The sequence below is a fragment of the Chelonia mydas genome, chromosome 1 (genome assembly GCF_015237465.2).
Source record: "Chelonia mydas isolate rCheMyd1 chromosome 1, rCheMyd1.pri.v2, whole genome shotgun sequence".
Taxonomy (NCBI): domain Eukaryota; kingdom Metazoa; phylum Chordata; order Testudines; family Cheloniidae; genus Chelonia; species Chelonia mydas.
In genome coordinates this window covers 245,733,865-245,750,402 of record NC_057849.1, presented here as the reverse complement: position 1 = coordinate 245,750,402, position 16,538 = coordinate 245,733,865, and the positions used below count along the sequence as shown (strand labels likewise).

The window sequence follows — 16,538 nt, the reverse complement described above, 5'->3', positions numbered from 1 at the left end:
TCATAAACTAGGAGGCTGGGACTACTGGGGTTAATAAAGGAGAACAGTGGAAGGAGAGAAGGATTCCTACAACTTAAAGGGGTCCCTAAACTAGAATGTGCAAAGCAAAGGTTGTCTTTCCCTCCCCACACCTTCTGAGAGGGTCTCTTGGAAGACCCCTTGCTCTCCGCTATCTCCAGAAGATCACACCTAGCAATGAGATAATCTCTGAGGGGGGCTGGATGCAGCATCCCACAGAGGAGCTGAGCTGTGGTTGTGAGCTCCCATGCTCTGTGCCGTGACACAGCTGAGCTCCGGAGTCGGTCAGAAAATGGAAAAATAATTTCCTAAAATGTTTAATCTTTTGTTGACCTTTTGCAACCAGCTCTAGCGTGCCACTAGCCCACCCGGGGGGGAGGGGGGGGCTGAGGGACATTGGGTCATTTAATGATAGCGGTGCTCAGCTCTTTGTACCGTCCCTCATATACCTCACCAAGTTTCTGTCCACTCCACAGTTGTTTGGTGGGAGGGGAGGAGGAAAGGAGTTCCTGCACGGATCTCCTCTCAGAGGTCCTTTCACACTGTCATGTCAAGGGGAGTGGGTGGAGAGAAGTTTAACTCCAGCAAAAGATGGTCCAATGGCTGGAAGCTGAAGCTAGACAAATTCAGACTGGAAGGAAGGTGTCAATTTTTAACATGGAGAGTAATTCTCCACTGGAACAATTTACCCAGGGTTGTGCTGGATTCTCCATCACTGACCATTTTAAAATCAAGATTGGATGCTTTTCTAGATCTGCTCTAGGAATTATTTTGGGGAAGTTCTCTGGTCTGTGTCATACAGGAGGTCAGACTAGATCATCACAATGGCTCTTTCTGGCCTTGGAATCTGTGAATCTATAAAAAAAGGGCACAGGACCAATCCTCAAACCTAGGGACCCACGGGACACCAAGATCATCTGTGCAGAAACCCTTTGTCCCCACACTGTCTCTGCCCCTTGGAAAGTCTTCCTCCAGCTTCCTGATGGCAGTGCTCTATTGAAATCCCACTACACTGCACTTCCCCAGAGACTTCCCAGAGATTCAAGTGTAGGGGCCAAGGTAAGGAGCACTGGGAAGCACAGTCCCCAGAGCTCTGCTGAAGGCACAGGGAGAGCTCTCCCTCCTCTCCCTAGGTTGGGGGAGCTCACTTCCCAGAGCCAGTTCAACCCTCACTCTGGCCCATACAGGAGGACTCAGGCAGGAGAATCTGAAGTGGAAGCAGCAAGAAGAACTGCTGGCTCACTGGCTGTGTGTTTCTGGGGCTTCTAGAGTTTCTTGCCAATGGTCAGAGCAATCAGCAGCCTGACAGGTGCTGAGCCCTTCTGAAAATTCTGGTGAATAATTGATTTTTGTTTTGAAGGGGAACTGAAAAATAAAATTAAAAATGGGTCCATTTCAAATGGACTGATTTCCCCCCAGTTTTTCAATACAGAAATAAAAATATTTTGGGGGGGAGGGGGGTTGAACAAAATGTTTCAAATGACATTTTCAAAATGAACTGTCAATGTGAAACAAAATGTGGAAATGATTCCTTTCAAAATCATCTTGACATTTCCTAATTTTTTCCACCCACAACTATTCACCAAATTCAACCTGAATTTGAAAATAGTTTCAGTGCTTTAAAAAAATGCATTTTTCAACAAATTTACTATTTGCTGAAACAAATTGCTGAGATCTAGTGAGGATTAATTAATGTTTGTAAGGCTCACTGAAATTCTAACGCAACGCACCGAGAGAGCAGTCACGCGATAGTGGCTGGGCCACAGAACAAAAGACCTGCTGGCTAAAGCTCTAGGGTTTTGGAGCTGAGGGAGGAGGGTTTCTCCTCCAGCCTCTGCAGTACCAGGTGTGATTTATTTGATAGTGTGTCTGCCGCCCACAACTCATGGGTTTGCAATTTCAGGTGTGCTGAGCACCTGCAGCTCTCACTGATACCAGTGGATGTTTTTGGCTGGGAGCTAGCGCCTCTAAAAACTGAGACACTTCTATTTAGGTCCCTCGGTATGGATGTCGGTACCTAACTTCAGGCACTCACGTTTGAAAATGTTGGCCTTCCCTTCCCTTTGGTAAGGCAGAGAAACCCCAGTCCTGCTCTCTGTGGGTAATGATGTGTCAGGGGCAAGAGATTAAAAGCAAATAAATGAATCAGAAATGGGCCTGGAGACCACCAAGTTCAGACCCAGACAAGATTCCCAACTCCCTCCAATTGGGGGTGGGAGAGAAGGGCATTCAGTTTGAAGGGGTTTGGTTCCAGACCACAGTGAGCAGACAGGAACTGTGCACAGGATTGCAATATTACTGGGTTGGAGAGCTAAGTCAATACGCAGTTTTTTCAATCGTATGAGAGTAGCTGAGATCCCAAGCATTTTCCTGGAGAATTCCCCCAAAGGCTCAGTACAGCCCAGCTCACTAATATTTAATACACAGTTCTGCAACCGTTGAAAAAGGATACATTGTCCTGTACTTTACCAACCACAGAGACATACGACTTGTGGTTTTCTTCACGTCATTTTCTTTTCAATGCCTGGACCTTTTCCTATATTTATTAAACATAAGCCTAGACTCTCTTTCCTACATTAAACCAGAGGCATTTACACCAAAATGTGGAATCACTTGCTCCTGAGAGCAAACAGATTGGTGGATTCTCTGTAACGTGAAGTCTTTAAATCATGATTTGCAGACTTCAGTAACTCAGAGGTTATGGGCCTATTACAGGAGTGGGTGGGTGAGGTTCTGTGGCCTGCAATGTGCAGGAGGTCAGACTAGATGATCATGATGGTCCCTTCTGATCTTAAAGTCTATGAGTCCCTGTCCTGCTTTCATCTGAGCTATCCGTCTGCTTAACTGAAACAAAGCAAATGCTCCTGCACTTGTTACATTCACTCCAGAGCACCCCCGTATCACCACCAACACACACATATGTAAAACCTGTCTTGTCACTTAAATCAACTAACCTTCATGTCCATCCATAGCTCCCAGGCATTCCAAGTTATCTCCCTCTCTTTCAGTATTTTTCGGAACAGAATTAATTATCACAGTGTGTCTGTAATCACTCCAATCTATATTAGATTAGAGATTCCAACAGTGTGGTATTTCTGCTTCTTTATGAGGGTGGTGACTTTTTGTTTAAATAAACAAACATTAGATGATTTTAGCTTTTCTACCCATATGAAAAGCCTTGAGCTGTTGCGATCAGAGCTATAAGTACACAATACAATAACTTGTCTTTTAAAAGGAATAAATACTATGGCCAATGTCTTCCACCATTGCCAGTAACAATTCAGAATTTTATGAACAAGATCTCTCACCATATCCCCATGTATTATAAAGCTAGAGGCATGTTATCAATTCCTGGTTTGTTAATCAAAAAGACTGTTTCTTTCCTTGACATAAACCTCGATCAATCAGCTCTTTCATACTTGGGCATAGCAAAGAATAAATTCATGTAGAGTAGAGGTAGGTGAACCTTTTCAGCTGAAACTTTTTTTCAGAGAGAAATGCAGATTTGACAACACCCAAGCTATTCTGCTAATTCAAGCTGATTTTGCTGAATTGTTTGTTGTTAAAAAAATTCAGAAAAAAACTGAAATTTTGTTTTGAGATATTTTAAAAATGAAACATTTCAATTTTTGGTTTGAAATGATTTCAAAATTTCCTTTAGTTTTTTTTAAAGGTTTAAAATGGTTAGGATGAAAACAAAACATTTTGATTTTGTCTGAAGAAAATGTTTTCTTCAACCCCATCCCTTTTCAATTGACCAAAAATTCTAGAAAATTTTTGTTTTCAGTTCTAACCTCAAATAAAACTTTCCCCTGAATTTTCAGAATTGCAAAGGAACTACAAAATCTGTCATTTGCCCCACTCACATGTAGTTTCTCCCGCAGGGAAAGGAGCTACTGTGCTTTTACATATTCTCCCTCTAGTAACAAGATGAAAACAAACAAGAGAAATATCCCAAAAGTTAAAACAAGATTAAAGAACAAAATAAAATATCTAACTCAGAAGTCACAGAGCAGAGAATTAAAACCAAAATCTCAAGACTTAGACTAAAAATCAACTTAAAATATTATTTTCTGCTACTGGAAGGAGATGCTGGGAAAAGCCATAATTGTTTTTGCCTGCAAAACAGCCTTACTCTGACAGATGAGCTGTCTCTATCCCAAACTACGCGAGCCGTGGAAACGGACTAATTTCCCCCCCTGCCAGAGGCTCTACCTGCCGAAATTAACAAGGGATGGAAAATGTAATTTAGCAGGAAGTAGAACACCTTTCAGCGGACTCCCCAAACAGCCACCGAGCAGAACAAAAACATCATGTTAATAACTTCAGGGATTGACTCCATTGTACACGGCACAGGTTAAGTGCGACCTGGCCAGGAAAGTTAGGACCAAGTTATATTGATAATAATGGAGGGCCATAAGAGCTTGTAACGACTGAAACTTGAAACAAATATTGAAACCCAGTAGTAAACAACAATACAATGAATAGCAGGGCGGGAGATACAAATGTACGGCCCACCCCATGTCTAAGCAAGACTATGTCCTAAATGAAAAGGAGGACTTGTGGCACCTGAGAGACTAACCAATTTATTTGAGCATAAGCTTTGGTGAGCTACAGCCCCATAAGGCGCAGCAGGGACAGGCTCCCCTCCCGCGCTCTGCGCCGCAGCGCCAGTCGCTGTCTCTTTAAGGGGCGGGGCCATCGCGGCCCACGGAAGTCCGCGCGCTTGGAACGTGGTGTAGCCTGCTCGCTTGGCCCCCGTGCCGCGGCGTGGGGACAGGAGCGGATCGGCGCGCCCCGGGGGCTCTGCCGCGCCCACCAGCCCCCGCGTGGTTTGGCTCCGCGGCGGGGAATCGCCGCTGTTCGTCCCCCGGCTTTGCCCGTCGCTCCCCGGCGGGACGCTGAGTCTGAATGAACCGGGCGCTGGGGAGGCAGGGAAACCAGCCAGACGGGGAAGGTGAAGGGGCGAGCGGGCTGGCTGTGAAGGGGATGCAGAGGCTCGCCTCCAGCAGAGCCTGGCCGTGGCCCTCTGCCGCTGCTGCCGGGCCTGGCCTGGAGGAGGTTGCGCTCTGACGTAAGAACAGAGACTGTTGACCTGATTCTCGCGGGGGGGGACTCTGCTCACCCATGGAGGGGAGCAAGTCAGCCCAAACCCCAGCCTTTGGTCTCATGACAGCAGATTCTGGTGCTGACAGGTACAGACTCGCGGGTGTTTTTTTTTTTTTTTTGCACTTTGGTTTAACGAACAAAACCAAGCCTTGTAAATCCAGTTTTTGAGCATCACCCAGGGTGCTTTTTTTTTTCTCCCGTTTTTCACCAACACGGAAGCAAAACAAAAAATGACAAATGTTTGATTTAGCTGCTGCTGTTCTCCATTTGGGCTGAACTGTCCGCCAATAGGTACGCAACTTTCTCTGTCATTTTTGACCTCCAGGATTATGATTGCCTGGGGCTGCGCTGCTAGGATTTCCCTTTTCAGTTTAAGGCCCCTCAATGTAAGGAAAAACCTGGTTTGGATAAGATGGGGTAATAAATTTGGCAACTCCCCATCTAGTGATAAACACAGCTTGATCAAAACTCAAGCCTTGGCTAAGACCACCTTAGTGTGCTGGGGGATCACGAAGGTGTCTGTGGTGAGATGCCAGGAAGTATCAAACCAGTGTGCATCCTTATTCCCTGAACCTGCCAAAAATAAACCTTCAGCTGGATTCTTCTGGCATCTTGGCTTTGCCCTTCGCCTGGGACTCCGGGCTTGTGTTCTCTTGTTGAAGTTTGGCCCTTTGCTTCTGCTTTATCCCATGACCTACCTGTCTTCAGGTTTTTCAGCCCTCTGGCTCCATCTTCTGCTCAAGGCCACGGAGTCCTCGGGTCCCACTTATATCAAGCTGGGCCAGTGGGCGTGCACCAGGAGAGATCTCTTCTCTGAAGAGTTCTGTATTAAGTTTTCCAAGCTTCATGTCAAGGTGACCCCTCATCCCTGGGGTTACACCAAACACTTCCTCAGGAGAGCATTTGGGGAAGACTGGAAGAGAGTCCTCAAGTTTAAAAGCAAGGAACCCATTGGCTCGGGTTGTGTTGCCCAGGTATATAAAGCTTATGCTGATGCCACTACTATTGAGGACCCCCAGTTCGAGGAACGAGTGAAGAACTCTGAAACAGAATCTGCTTTTGAAGCCTGGGAGGTGTCTGGTCTTAGGGGCCTCTTCAGGTGGCCCTGGAAATGGAAGGCTGGAGAGATTTTGGAAGACGGCAGTGCAGACCATTCACTTCAGGAAGAACGTTCCAATGAAGGTATTAATAGAAATGCTGCCTCTGAGAAGCAGATGTCTGGATCTCAGCTAACTACAAACACATCATCTGTCGACGGTTTAGATGAGATGGACCATCTTATTCCTGTAGCCATTAAAGTAAGTAATATAGATTGTTGGCGGATGACTGGAATTAGAGATTGCTGAGTGAATCTGATGGAGAGTTTAGTTCTCATGAAAAATTAATAGATGTGGCGAGGACTAAATGCAGTGCAGGAGGGGTGCTGCTTAACCTTTCTGCCCCTGCAGTTTTTTCCCAGTATTCTTCAGTTGGAGCCTGTGGTACTGCTTGTCACAAAATGCCACTAATGATCCTCAAACCTGATCCTCAACAGCCCTTGCTGTTCCATGTCTGGGACTCTCCAAAATACAGACACTCCAGTCATGCCCTGTTGGCTGCCATGTGGGCACTAGACATGACCATTAAGGCCCCATTTATTTTAAAACTGTGTACTTAGCTAGACTTCACTTTTGGTCTTAAGTAAATTCTCCAGCTCTTCTCTGCTTCTTTTTAACCATGAAATAAATACCCTGTTCAGGCCCCCCCCCCCTCCTCCCCCCCGAATACCAATAGATAGTATGCTGCAGATGAAGGGAGGATGGGGAAAGCAGTTGTAAATTAGTTTTGGTGACATTGTAGGTTCTAAACTGAATAAATGTGAGCAGTTTAAAAAGTATTTTAAAGACTTCTTTTAGTCACATTTTGAAGCATGGATCCCTGGGAAATGTGCATTGTTGACAGAGCTAACAGCAGCTCCTTTTTAGTCGAAAGGGTATTTCCATTACAGCCTGGCGTGTGACTATTCAGGAGCTATCGTCTTAGCTTACTAAACTGAATGGACTGGCTTCCCTACAGTGTCGGCATCATGCCCATGGGAGATGATCTGCCTACTGTTGTTTCTCACACAGGTCCTGCATCCTGGACTAGTCCACCAGGTCCAGATAGATCTGCTTCTGATGAAGATGGGCAGCAAGATCATTGGGCTTTTCCCGGGGCTCAAGTGGCTCAGTCTGACTGAAATAGTGGAGGAGTTTGAGAAGCTCATGACTCAACAGGTGGGCATAATTCCATACTCTGCATATACTGAAGCACGGTTGCTTCCTCCCTTTGTCATACATCCACCTACCCATTATTACCAGAAATTAAGAAGAGAATCTGGCATCTTGTGCAGCATCACTGCATTCTGGTGCACAGTAGTGACATCAGTAATTACACTAGGGATGTCTTCAGCCCCAGGGTGTTTAGTACCTCCTTGGTCAGGCAGCCAGGCCTTTTGCCTAGGGTACAAACTGTGAGAAGAGTCAGGACAGGATCAGTATCTAAGAAGCCTGCCCTCGTTTCCTTTCATTTCTCTTTTAGGGGGATAATAATACTCACAGGATAGTCATCATTTCCAAATTATGGAGGGGCGGTCACCCTTCTGCTTCCTCAAACAGCCACTGAGAGCTAAGAAATATATTTTGGGGGTATGAAGGAGTGTGACTTAGAGAGGAAGCATGATCTTGTGCTTAAGGCACTGGATTGGAACTCCGGAATCCTGATTCGGTTCTGGACTCTGCTGCAGACTGCCTGGGTGACCTTGGGCAAGACACTTCTAATTTCTTCCTGCCTGAGTTCTCTGTCTGTAACATGAGGATAACACTTCCTTTCTCCCGCCCTTTGGCAGGTCTAGTTAGATTGTACACTCTTTTTGGGGCAAGGAATGTCGCTTATGTGTATGTACAGCACCTAACGCAATGGGTCCCCATCTTGGTTGTGACCCTGCACGACTGTAATACAGATAATAAATAGGAATATTTGTCACTTTTTTCTATCTAATTGAAGTAGTTCTAAGATGCCTACCCCTGGGGTGCCTCATTCTGTAATATTTCCACCAGGAAAGCTTAGCTAAGAAACACCATCTCTTTTTTTTTCTTTTTTTTTTTTCTTTTTTTCTTTTTTTTTCATTGAGGTTCTTGCTTTTTAACCAGTTTTCTGGTGGAGTTGGCTGAGCACCGTTGGGGTTGAATGTCAGGCAGTGCGGTGGTAGCTTAGGCAGGACCCTCCAGGCTTCCTGTTCTCCTAGTTCTGCACCCCTGTACCACTCAGTCTCCCCTTTCTCTTCATCCCTCTAGCTTGACCTACGCTATGAAGCCAGAAACCTGGAGCGCTTCCAGAAAAATTTCCTGGATGTGGATTTTGTTAAGTTCCCAACTCCACTTCATCCCTTTGTAACGAGAAATATCCTGGTGGAAACGTTTGAGGTAAGAGCTACAGCGGCCATGAGAAGAATGGTGGTGCTAGAGGTTTACACTCAATGGTTGATCTTAACCTCAACACAAAGCTCTTTCCTAGAGGTGGCCTAGGGAGGGAAAGATGAGTGGTAGGAGAGTGCGTCTCTCTGCTATTGGCTAAAATGTGTCTGGGTCCTTCCTTCACTCTTTCCTTTCTTGCTCTTCTTATTTCGGGGAAAGTGACCTTGAAAAGGGTGAGAAATGTAGTCTCAACTCTGCGTAGGAAAGGGCACAAGACCCTGGGTGCTAAAAGGAAACCAGAACTGTTCTCTAGCAATCTTGTGTTTCTATTTGTGTTTTCTGCCCATAAAACACACTCCAGTTCTCCTTTTCTGTGTTACGGTTGGGTGAATAGTTCAAGAATCTAACCTGATCTGGTCCAATAAAGGGATATAGTTGGGTTTGTTGGTTCATCTTCATCGTGGGCCAGCTTTGAATCCACTCCCAAAGCTGTTCTTTCAGCTCCACTCTGTGTGTCAATTCTACCTATATATTTTCTTTTGCCCCCAAAATCCCTCATAGCCTGTTTCACACCCACTTAGCCAATCACCTCCCAGTCCCAAACCTTTGCTTCTCTGGCTTAATCAGCCACAGCAAATTGAGCCTGTATTAACCTAGCCCCCTTTGCGGCATTTTAATTGTCCTGCCAAGGGCAGGAGAGACCATGACCCTGGAATGCGGATGGTGGGGGAGTAAGACATAGGGATCTATAGGATCTGTCTGACTCCCATTCTGTCCTTGTTTAAGGAGAGTCAGCCCATATCCCAGTATCTGCACATGGACATTTCCTCGGAGCTCAAGAAGAGACTAGCCAAGATGGGCATGGACATGCTCCTAAAGATGGTAAGAGTCTGGGCTGTGTTTAAGAGTTGAACTGAGGAGGAGGATGCCTTCCCATTGTTAAAATAATTCAATTAGCCTAATACGTGTGTGTGTGTACACACGCGCACACACACACACACACACACACACAGAGGTGTATTGCTTTGGGAAGCCATAGAACTGCATTTAATTTAATATTAAACACATAGCTTTGGAGACGTAAAGCACAATGTAAGTTTTAAGTATCATCTCAGCGGAGGCTACAGGACTTATAAAAGCCCCAGGGAAACAAGCTAACCTTCTAATTCCATTTGTCAAAGCATCTGCTGCTACCAATTTACAGGTAGGTGAAATATAATACTGAGCGTGGAACAAAGAAAATAAATCTGGCCAGCTCTTGTGAGCAATGCAACTTACCCTCATTTTTCTGTTGAGTTGAAGGTGGTTAGCCCAGCGCGGGCTTTGCAACCTGTAACTATTCAGTTACTCAGTCATGGCCAGAGTGAATGCTGGATTCTGAATGGGTACTGGCAATGAGAAGCCAGAGTTCTGTCCAGTTATGGCTATTTTGAGAGACTAATGCTGTTCCTGGTCTGTGATTCCCCAGAACTATCTTGGACTCATAGCAAATCTTCATTTTCGCTACATGCCAGGCCTTTGCCTGATTTTTGCCTACAGCGTCTCCTGCTGTTTCAGCATTGGGCCACTCCTGAGCAGAAGCTACTAACTGTATCCGTGTGTATTGGTTTTGTGATGTGGCAAAGAGATCATGGGGGGGCAGGACTGAAACCACCCCACTAATGCCATTTACCATCTACTCAGGTTTTGGATGCAGGTCTCACACCGTGGAAGATTTTATTCCAGTTACCTTTGTCCTTTTTATTATAAATATCACCCCCTCCAGGTGTTCGTTGATAATTTTGTCCACGCTGACCTGCACCCTGGGAACATCTTGGTCCAGGGCACCGCGCATTTCAGCGCTGGCCACAAGAATCAGACCGCCATTGTGGACATGTGTGACACGCTGATCGTGGAAGTGCAGCTGTCCCCCTGCCCGCTCCGTCTGATGCTGCTGGATGCAGGGATTGTGGCAGAGCTGCAGGGAGCTGACCTTCAGAACTTCAAGGCAGTCTTCACGGCTGTGGTACAGGGACAGGTGAGGCCTGCTCCAGATGGGTGCTGATGGCTCTGGATTTGGGGGAAGGGAGACATCTGGAATTCGTCAGTCATCTCAGTTGTCAGCAGTACATTATACAACCGTTCCCCAAGCGAGTGCCAGAACAGGTACAACCCACACATCAGCACTTCCACAACTCTCTTGCTGCATTTCATTCTTGAGCTGGAGGGTCCACCTCACTGCAAGAGGATGTAGTTTTATCTTCACACCCATTCAGTCCTTGGCCTCTCGTCTGAGACTGCCAGCATGCAGTAAATAGTTGTCTGTCAGGAACTGTTCTGAGACGAGACTCATCTCACACAGCCACTGAAGTGAAACTACTTCCAGTCTACTAGAAACACAAGCTGGCTTTGAACTAGCTCGGCTTACAGATGAATGGCTTTTACACGAGGTCCTGTCACTATTTCCATGGGCCAGCCAGCCCCCAGGGTATGTGTAGTAGGCTGCATCCCTGAGCTAGCATCTCCCAGCTGGCCCTCTAAATTAGTTCCTCCCACACTGGCTTGGAAGCCTCTCAAATAAACAAAACTTGAAAAACCCTTCACACCAAAATGTCCCTTTCTCGCCAGGCATCTCTGCTGGGGTGGGGATTCCCAGTGTTCCCTCCGTTTTTGGAGGCAGAGGGTTTTGTTTCAGTCACCCTGACATGGGAGCAGTTAGCTATCAGTGCTCTTCTTACCACTGTCTCCCCTATTATGAGGGAAGAGGCATATTATATGCAGCCCTCCTTCCCAGAACTTGTCCTGATTGGCTGAGAGAGCAGGGAGTTCTGCGCTGCCCAACACTAGAAGGCTTCTAGTCCCTGGCCCTAAAAGGAACAGGGGCTTTAGGTCTTCCCACATACTGACTGTCCACACAGCAGCACTTCCCCTCTCTCTGTCAGTCTCTGTCTGCCCTCAAACTCCTGAGGAGGGTAGGCTGGCCCCTGAGAGCTCCCCCTCTGGTCAAAAAGAAATTTAATTACTACAGGTGCCACTGGAAGCCTGAGAGTGAGGGTACTGTGCGCAGCTGCATTACAGATCTAGTGGTGTTACCATGGTCTGGGATTCTTATAAACACATCTCTTCCTACTTGTTTCACAGGGGGAGAGAGTGGCAGAATTGATCCTTCATCACGCCAGGGCTAACCAGTGCAAGGACATAGAGAGATTCAAAGTTGAAATGGCAGAGCTAGTGACCAAGGCCAGGACGAACACTGTAGCACTGGGAAAGGTGAGCAGACTAAATATGGTACCCAGCCCAGGACACTATCTCTTATTGAGTACACCCTGGCTTTTAAATGGGCCCAGATTGAAAGACCAGACGCTTACACATCAGCCATCTCTCGTCAGTGTTACCAATTCTTTACGATTCTTTATTCTCACAGCTGGAGAAAAACTCCATCAAGGCCCCTAACTCTTTTTTATTTCCTTCTAACTCAAAATAGTGTTGACTGTTTTTAATCCAAGGAGTTGTAGCCTGTATCCTTCTGGCTAAATCCTGCTGGGACTCTCTTTGAAACCAATAGTAGTGCTCCAGCAGTGAGGCTGCAGAGCAAAGCAGGGACCGATTGTTGTGTCTTCTCAACCCTCTTACCTCCTTCCTGGGCTGGAGGGTTGAGAGAGCCATAGATATTGGTGGAGTCTCAGCTGATGCCCTCTGAATATTTACCAACATCCTGATGGATAAGGCTGTCAATGGAGCATAGCAAATATTGTTGTCTGAGCAATATCTCTAATAATAAAATCTGACACTTAATATTCTTCGACTTTACATGGATCATACAATATGCCAATCGCTTACTCTGGTAAATCCCTCCCATTCCTGCTGGTAGTAGTATTCATGGTCTCCTGTTCAGCAGAGTTAACTTTTTTCTTTGTATCTTTACATCCCAGCTTCAAGTGGCGAATCTGCTCTCCAGTGTCTTTAAGTTACTGATGACGCACAAGGTGAGGTTCTCGGTGTTCATTTCATTCTCCTTAAAAGTTGTGCCAGGCTTTGCCATCTGAAAGATGGGTAGGGGGGAACCATTGGGATTGCATAGGTGAGGGAGAGTGTCTGAAATGTGCGGGGGGATCGTGCATGCCGTATTGCCTGCGATGCTTGGAAACGAGTGCCTTAAAGCCTTTGAGGCCAGTGGGGGTTTTTCCATCTATTTCAGGGGGCTTTGGATCTGGCCCTCAAGAACCTGCATTTCAGAACTGACGCCAGACCTTAAAAGGACAGTGTTGGTGTCTCCATTTATTTTTTCCTTGCTGTTACAAGTAAAATGAAAGCAATTTGGTTTTTTCCCTGCATGCATTGCTTACTTATTGTAGGGTTGCGTAGGTGCACTGGGCTCTACACGCTGGTTTGTGAGGGGGTTACCCAGGAGGTACTGGCGCTTACTTTAAAGCGGAAAAAAATCACTTTTGTTTAATTGAATTCAACTGAGCTATGACAATGCTTCTGTGAACTAGGGAGCATGCTCCATGGGGCTCCCTCCATGACAGTGTGGAGGGGGGGGGTGCACATTGCCCCTTTTCATGCGTGTGTACTTGCCAGGTCCATGGAAGCTCCTACAGCCGAGTTGGCACTGGGCAGCACTCCTAACTCCTGCTCCTCCATAGAGGGGAAAAATCCTCTCCTGTATGGAAGTGCAGAGTACTGTCTACTGGGCTGACTTAGGACGTCTCCTTTGACATGATCAGCTTCCCCTCCTCAGTTCTGCTGAATTGCAACGAGGCTGATTTGAAACTGAAGGGAAATGAGTGAGCTCCTGTGTCGCAGTCCAGCTGCCTACGCACACAGACGCCCTCCCAGCCCACACCCACCGCAGGCTGGCACCTCAGCGAAAGGGGCTTGGAAAGCACAAAGGCACCCAAGTCCATTACAACCTTTGCACTTATGCTTTCAGGTGAAGCTGGAGAGTAACTTTGCCTCAGTTGTCTTTGCCATCATGGTTTTGGAAGGGCTTGCCCGTTCGCTGGACCCCGAACTGGACATCTTGGAGGCAGCTAAACCACTTCTCATCAGAACCGCCGCTTCTCTCCTAGAGTAGCAGCAGCCACGGACATTTGTCTTGCATTGCTGGGCTCTTTGGCGAGGACTGTCTGTCTGTGCTCCTTGGCAGCCGATGGGGAAACAGCCTGAAGCTGGGGACAGGTCCTCACCTCTGAGAAGCAGTGGGCTATTCCCCATTAAACTGGGTATCAGCCATCACCACCCAGGCAGCATCCAGGTGCCAAAGACCTTTCCAGCTGACTTCATGGTCTCCCATCCTGCCTATGAGAGAGTGCTGTTCTACGACAATAAAGCCCTTTAATTTGTATCCAAGTTTGAGTAACACATATTGACGTTGAGCTATGGCTTGGTGAGACTTGTTAGGAATCAGGCCTCCTTATTGATTAGTCCTACTTTGCTGAAAGGCATTCAAACTGCAATGAGAAGGGGTCATACAAGTGGATAGATAGAAAAGCCTTGGAAATGCAATTGCAAACATCAGACATTTTGCAGCATGAAATGGTGGGTTCTGACTCCCTTCGAGAGAACTTCACTTTCAGCCTTATGGGCCTTTTAGAATTTTACACGTTCATACGATCTGGTGTTCTTTGTTAGTTGGGTTTGACAGGATGTTGGGTAGTCCTTCAGTCTGACTCAAGTGACACTGTCAAGTCATCTAGGTTCCCAAGATTGCTATAATCTAATGGGGGGAAGTAGTCTGGGTTTGAAACATCTTTTAAAAATGTTTAGATCTCACCGCTGTGATCAGGAGTTTAAAATTTTTTAAAAAAAAACACATCTCTCTTGTGGAACAAAACCATGTGTGAGTTCCCCCTGTAGGCTAGCTCCTAAGAGCTATAGTTGGATTGGGCTTTAAAGAGCCAGATCCATTTTAGTGTCATTTCAATCCCAGGGGAGGGGATCAGTCATAGTCAAATAGGGAAGGGGCGGGGGGGATATTATTTTCAGGCTTTGAAGAAATAGAAGCTATACATATTTTTTAAATAGTTGCTAAGCATCTCTTACTCTGGGGAGCTGGTGATCTCCATGTATTCTGTTGCTGGAAGAAGATTGCATCCTATTTAGTGTAGGGTTTGACACTGTGTATAAGCTCAGCATGGTTTTCCTCCAGCACCAGCAAATTAAAGATGGGTCTTAGCGTGCAAGGAGCAGAAATGTTTGCTGAAGTCTGAGGAGCAGGGGCTCAAGCCTGCCATTAACTTCAGTGGATGCAGGATCAGATCCTGTGCTGGTTAGTGTGAATAGCAGTGACACGAGAGTGCAGAGAAGACTGCTGTTAAGACTATTTGAACAGGCAATGGAGACCTGGTTCCACCTTCCTATATTGACAGCATTCATTTGTCTTTACACTACCCTTCCTAATGGCATTGGAATGTTACCCATAAGCCTTTCCACAGATTAAATGTTACAAAATGGATTTTGTTTTTGTTACTATTTTCTTGAAAGAGGAAGCACTCTGGGGAAAGATGTAATTTAAAACGCACCATTTATCAATCTCCTCTTGGCTGACACATTTTTGAGTTGTTGCTAGTGTAAGTACCTTTATAGGAAACATGATTTTACAAAAACTCTGTTGCTTATGAACGTCTGAGTGAAATAACTTCTGAATATCCACCTGTGAGAAGCTGATTTTTATAAGATTTAACCTGCTGAACAACTGCACCTAAGGACAAGATCAGACAGCTTGTTATAAATATAGTTTCAGAGGCCCGTGAGTCCATTTTTATATTGAAATGTTTGGGGTTTTTTTCCTTCTTCATTCTTTCCCCCTGTACATCAAAGTTACTAACTACATTAACTAAGTCATCATTTATACGAGGATATATATATCTGATTATTTTGCAGGAACAACAATATTCACTACATTGTTACTTTTCTGAGCCATCTGGCATGAGTGGTGATGCCTTGGTACTCAGTGTGACCACAGAGGCCTGGTGCCACCTACACAAGTGATTCAAAAGTTCTGGCTATTAAAATAATCTGAAAAAATCAAACATACTTTTCACTGTACTATGTTATCAATATCATTTCTATTTGTACTGCTGTACTGCCCTGAGATCCCAGTCAGGAGCAGGGTTCCTCTGTGGTGTTAAGTCATTTTAGACAAAATGGACTAGTCGGTTTTTTCACTCTCAGGTTCTCATGTGCTAGCCTAATGCTGTAGAAGTTTGGGTTATAAACAATAAAGGAGATTATTTGTTTTAAAGAAAAAGTTGGTTCCATAATTAAAATGCAATCACGGAAACATTTGTTAGTCATGGTTTGAGAGAGCTGTTCTACAAAACTCAAGTGAGGTATGCTGAGGTTAAAAACACCGTGACTACAAGGCACTTTAGACTCAGACTCAAAGGTCAGAAGGGACCATCATGGTCATCTAGTCTGAGCTACTTTTTCCGAGGTAAACGAGGCAAGGTCAGCCCCAGGCAGGTGTATAGTGCTGCGATTGCTTAGTTTGCCTTGTGGTAAACTAAGATGCCTGGTCTTCACTATGGTTTTACCTTGGCAGAGCTCATGCTAGGTACCAGGTGTGTAAAAAAAAAAAAAAAAAAAGCACCTTTTTAGCAGTCATGACAAGGCCCTTAGATTGCTTAGAAAGACTCTGGATCCATGACCTAGCTCTATGTAACTGGCATTCACTGAAAGATCTGAGGGCATGACCTTCAAGCCTTATCTATGGGAATATGTTCTAATGCTTGAAGAGCAGAAAGTGCAAGTGGTCAGCTACTCTGCATTAAAAAAAGTCATAAAAAGATCAGTGTCTATAAACAGCTGGTTCTGTGAAGACATGAATTGATATAATCCCTCATCGCTGTGGGTTTTGCATTGTACAATCAATGTTGTTCCAAGCAATTTGTTAGTTTCACAAAGTGCACAGAACATAATGTAGTAGTAGTTTTATCTATTTAATTAAATCTTGGTTCTGTTATATTATCATTTGAAACACAATATCTCAAGTGG

At 45.4% G+C, this 16,538-nt stretch overlaps 1 protein-coding gene across 2 annotated transcripts; it reads left to right on the top strand.

Annotated features, from left to right (window-relative positions):
• The first annotated feature begins 4,684 nt into the window (after nucleotides 1-4,684).
• ADCK2 (aarF domain containing kinase 2) lies at nucleotides 4,685-14,340 on the top strand. Of its 2 annotated transcripts, none has more exons than XM_007072294.4 (8): nucleotides 4,685-6,425; nucleotides 7,236-7,382; nucleotides 8,442-8,570; nucleotides 9,348-9,443; nucleotides 10,327-10,578; nucleotides 11,682-11,810; nucleotides 12,473-12,526; nucleotides 13,474-14,340. In XM_007072294.4, exons 1-8 carry the CDS (start codon nucleotides 5,457-5,459, stop codon nucleotides 13,615-13,617), a joined length of 1,920 nt encoding a protein of 639 aa, XP_007072356.2. In that variant the 5' UTR covers nucleotides 4,685-5,456; the 3' UTR covers nucleotides 13,618-14,340. The 2 variants fall into 2 exon arrangements, with proteins under 2 accessions (XP_007072356.2, XP_037735053.1); XM_037879125.2 differs by having other exon boundaries at nucleotides 4,737-6,425; nucleotides 12,739-14,340.
• Nucleotides 14,341-16,538: the final 2,198 nt, after the last annotated feature.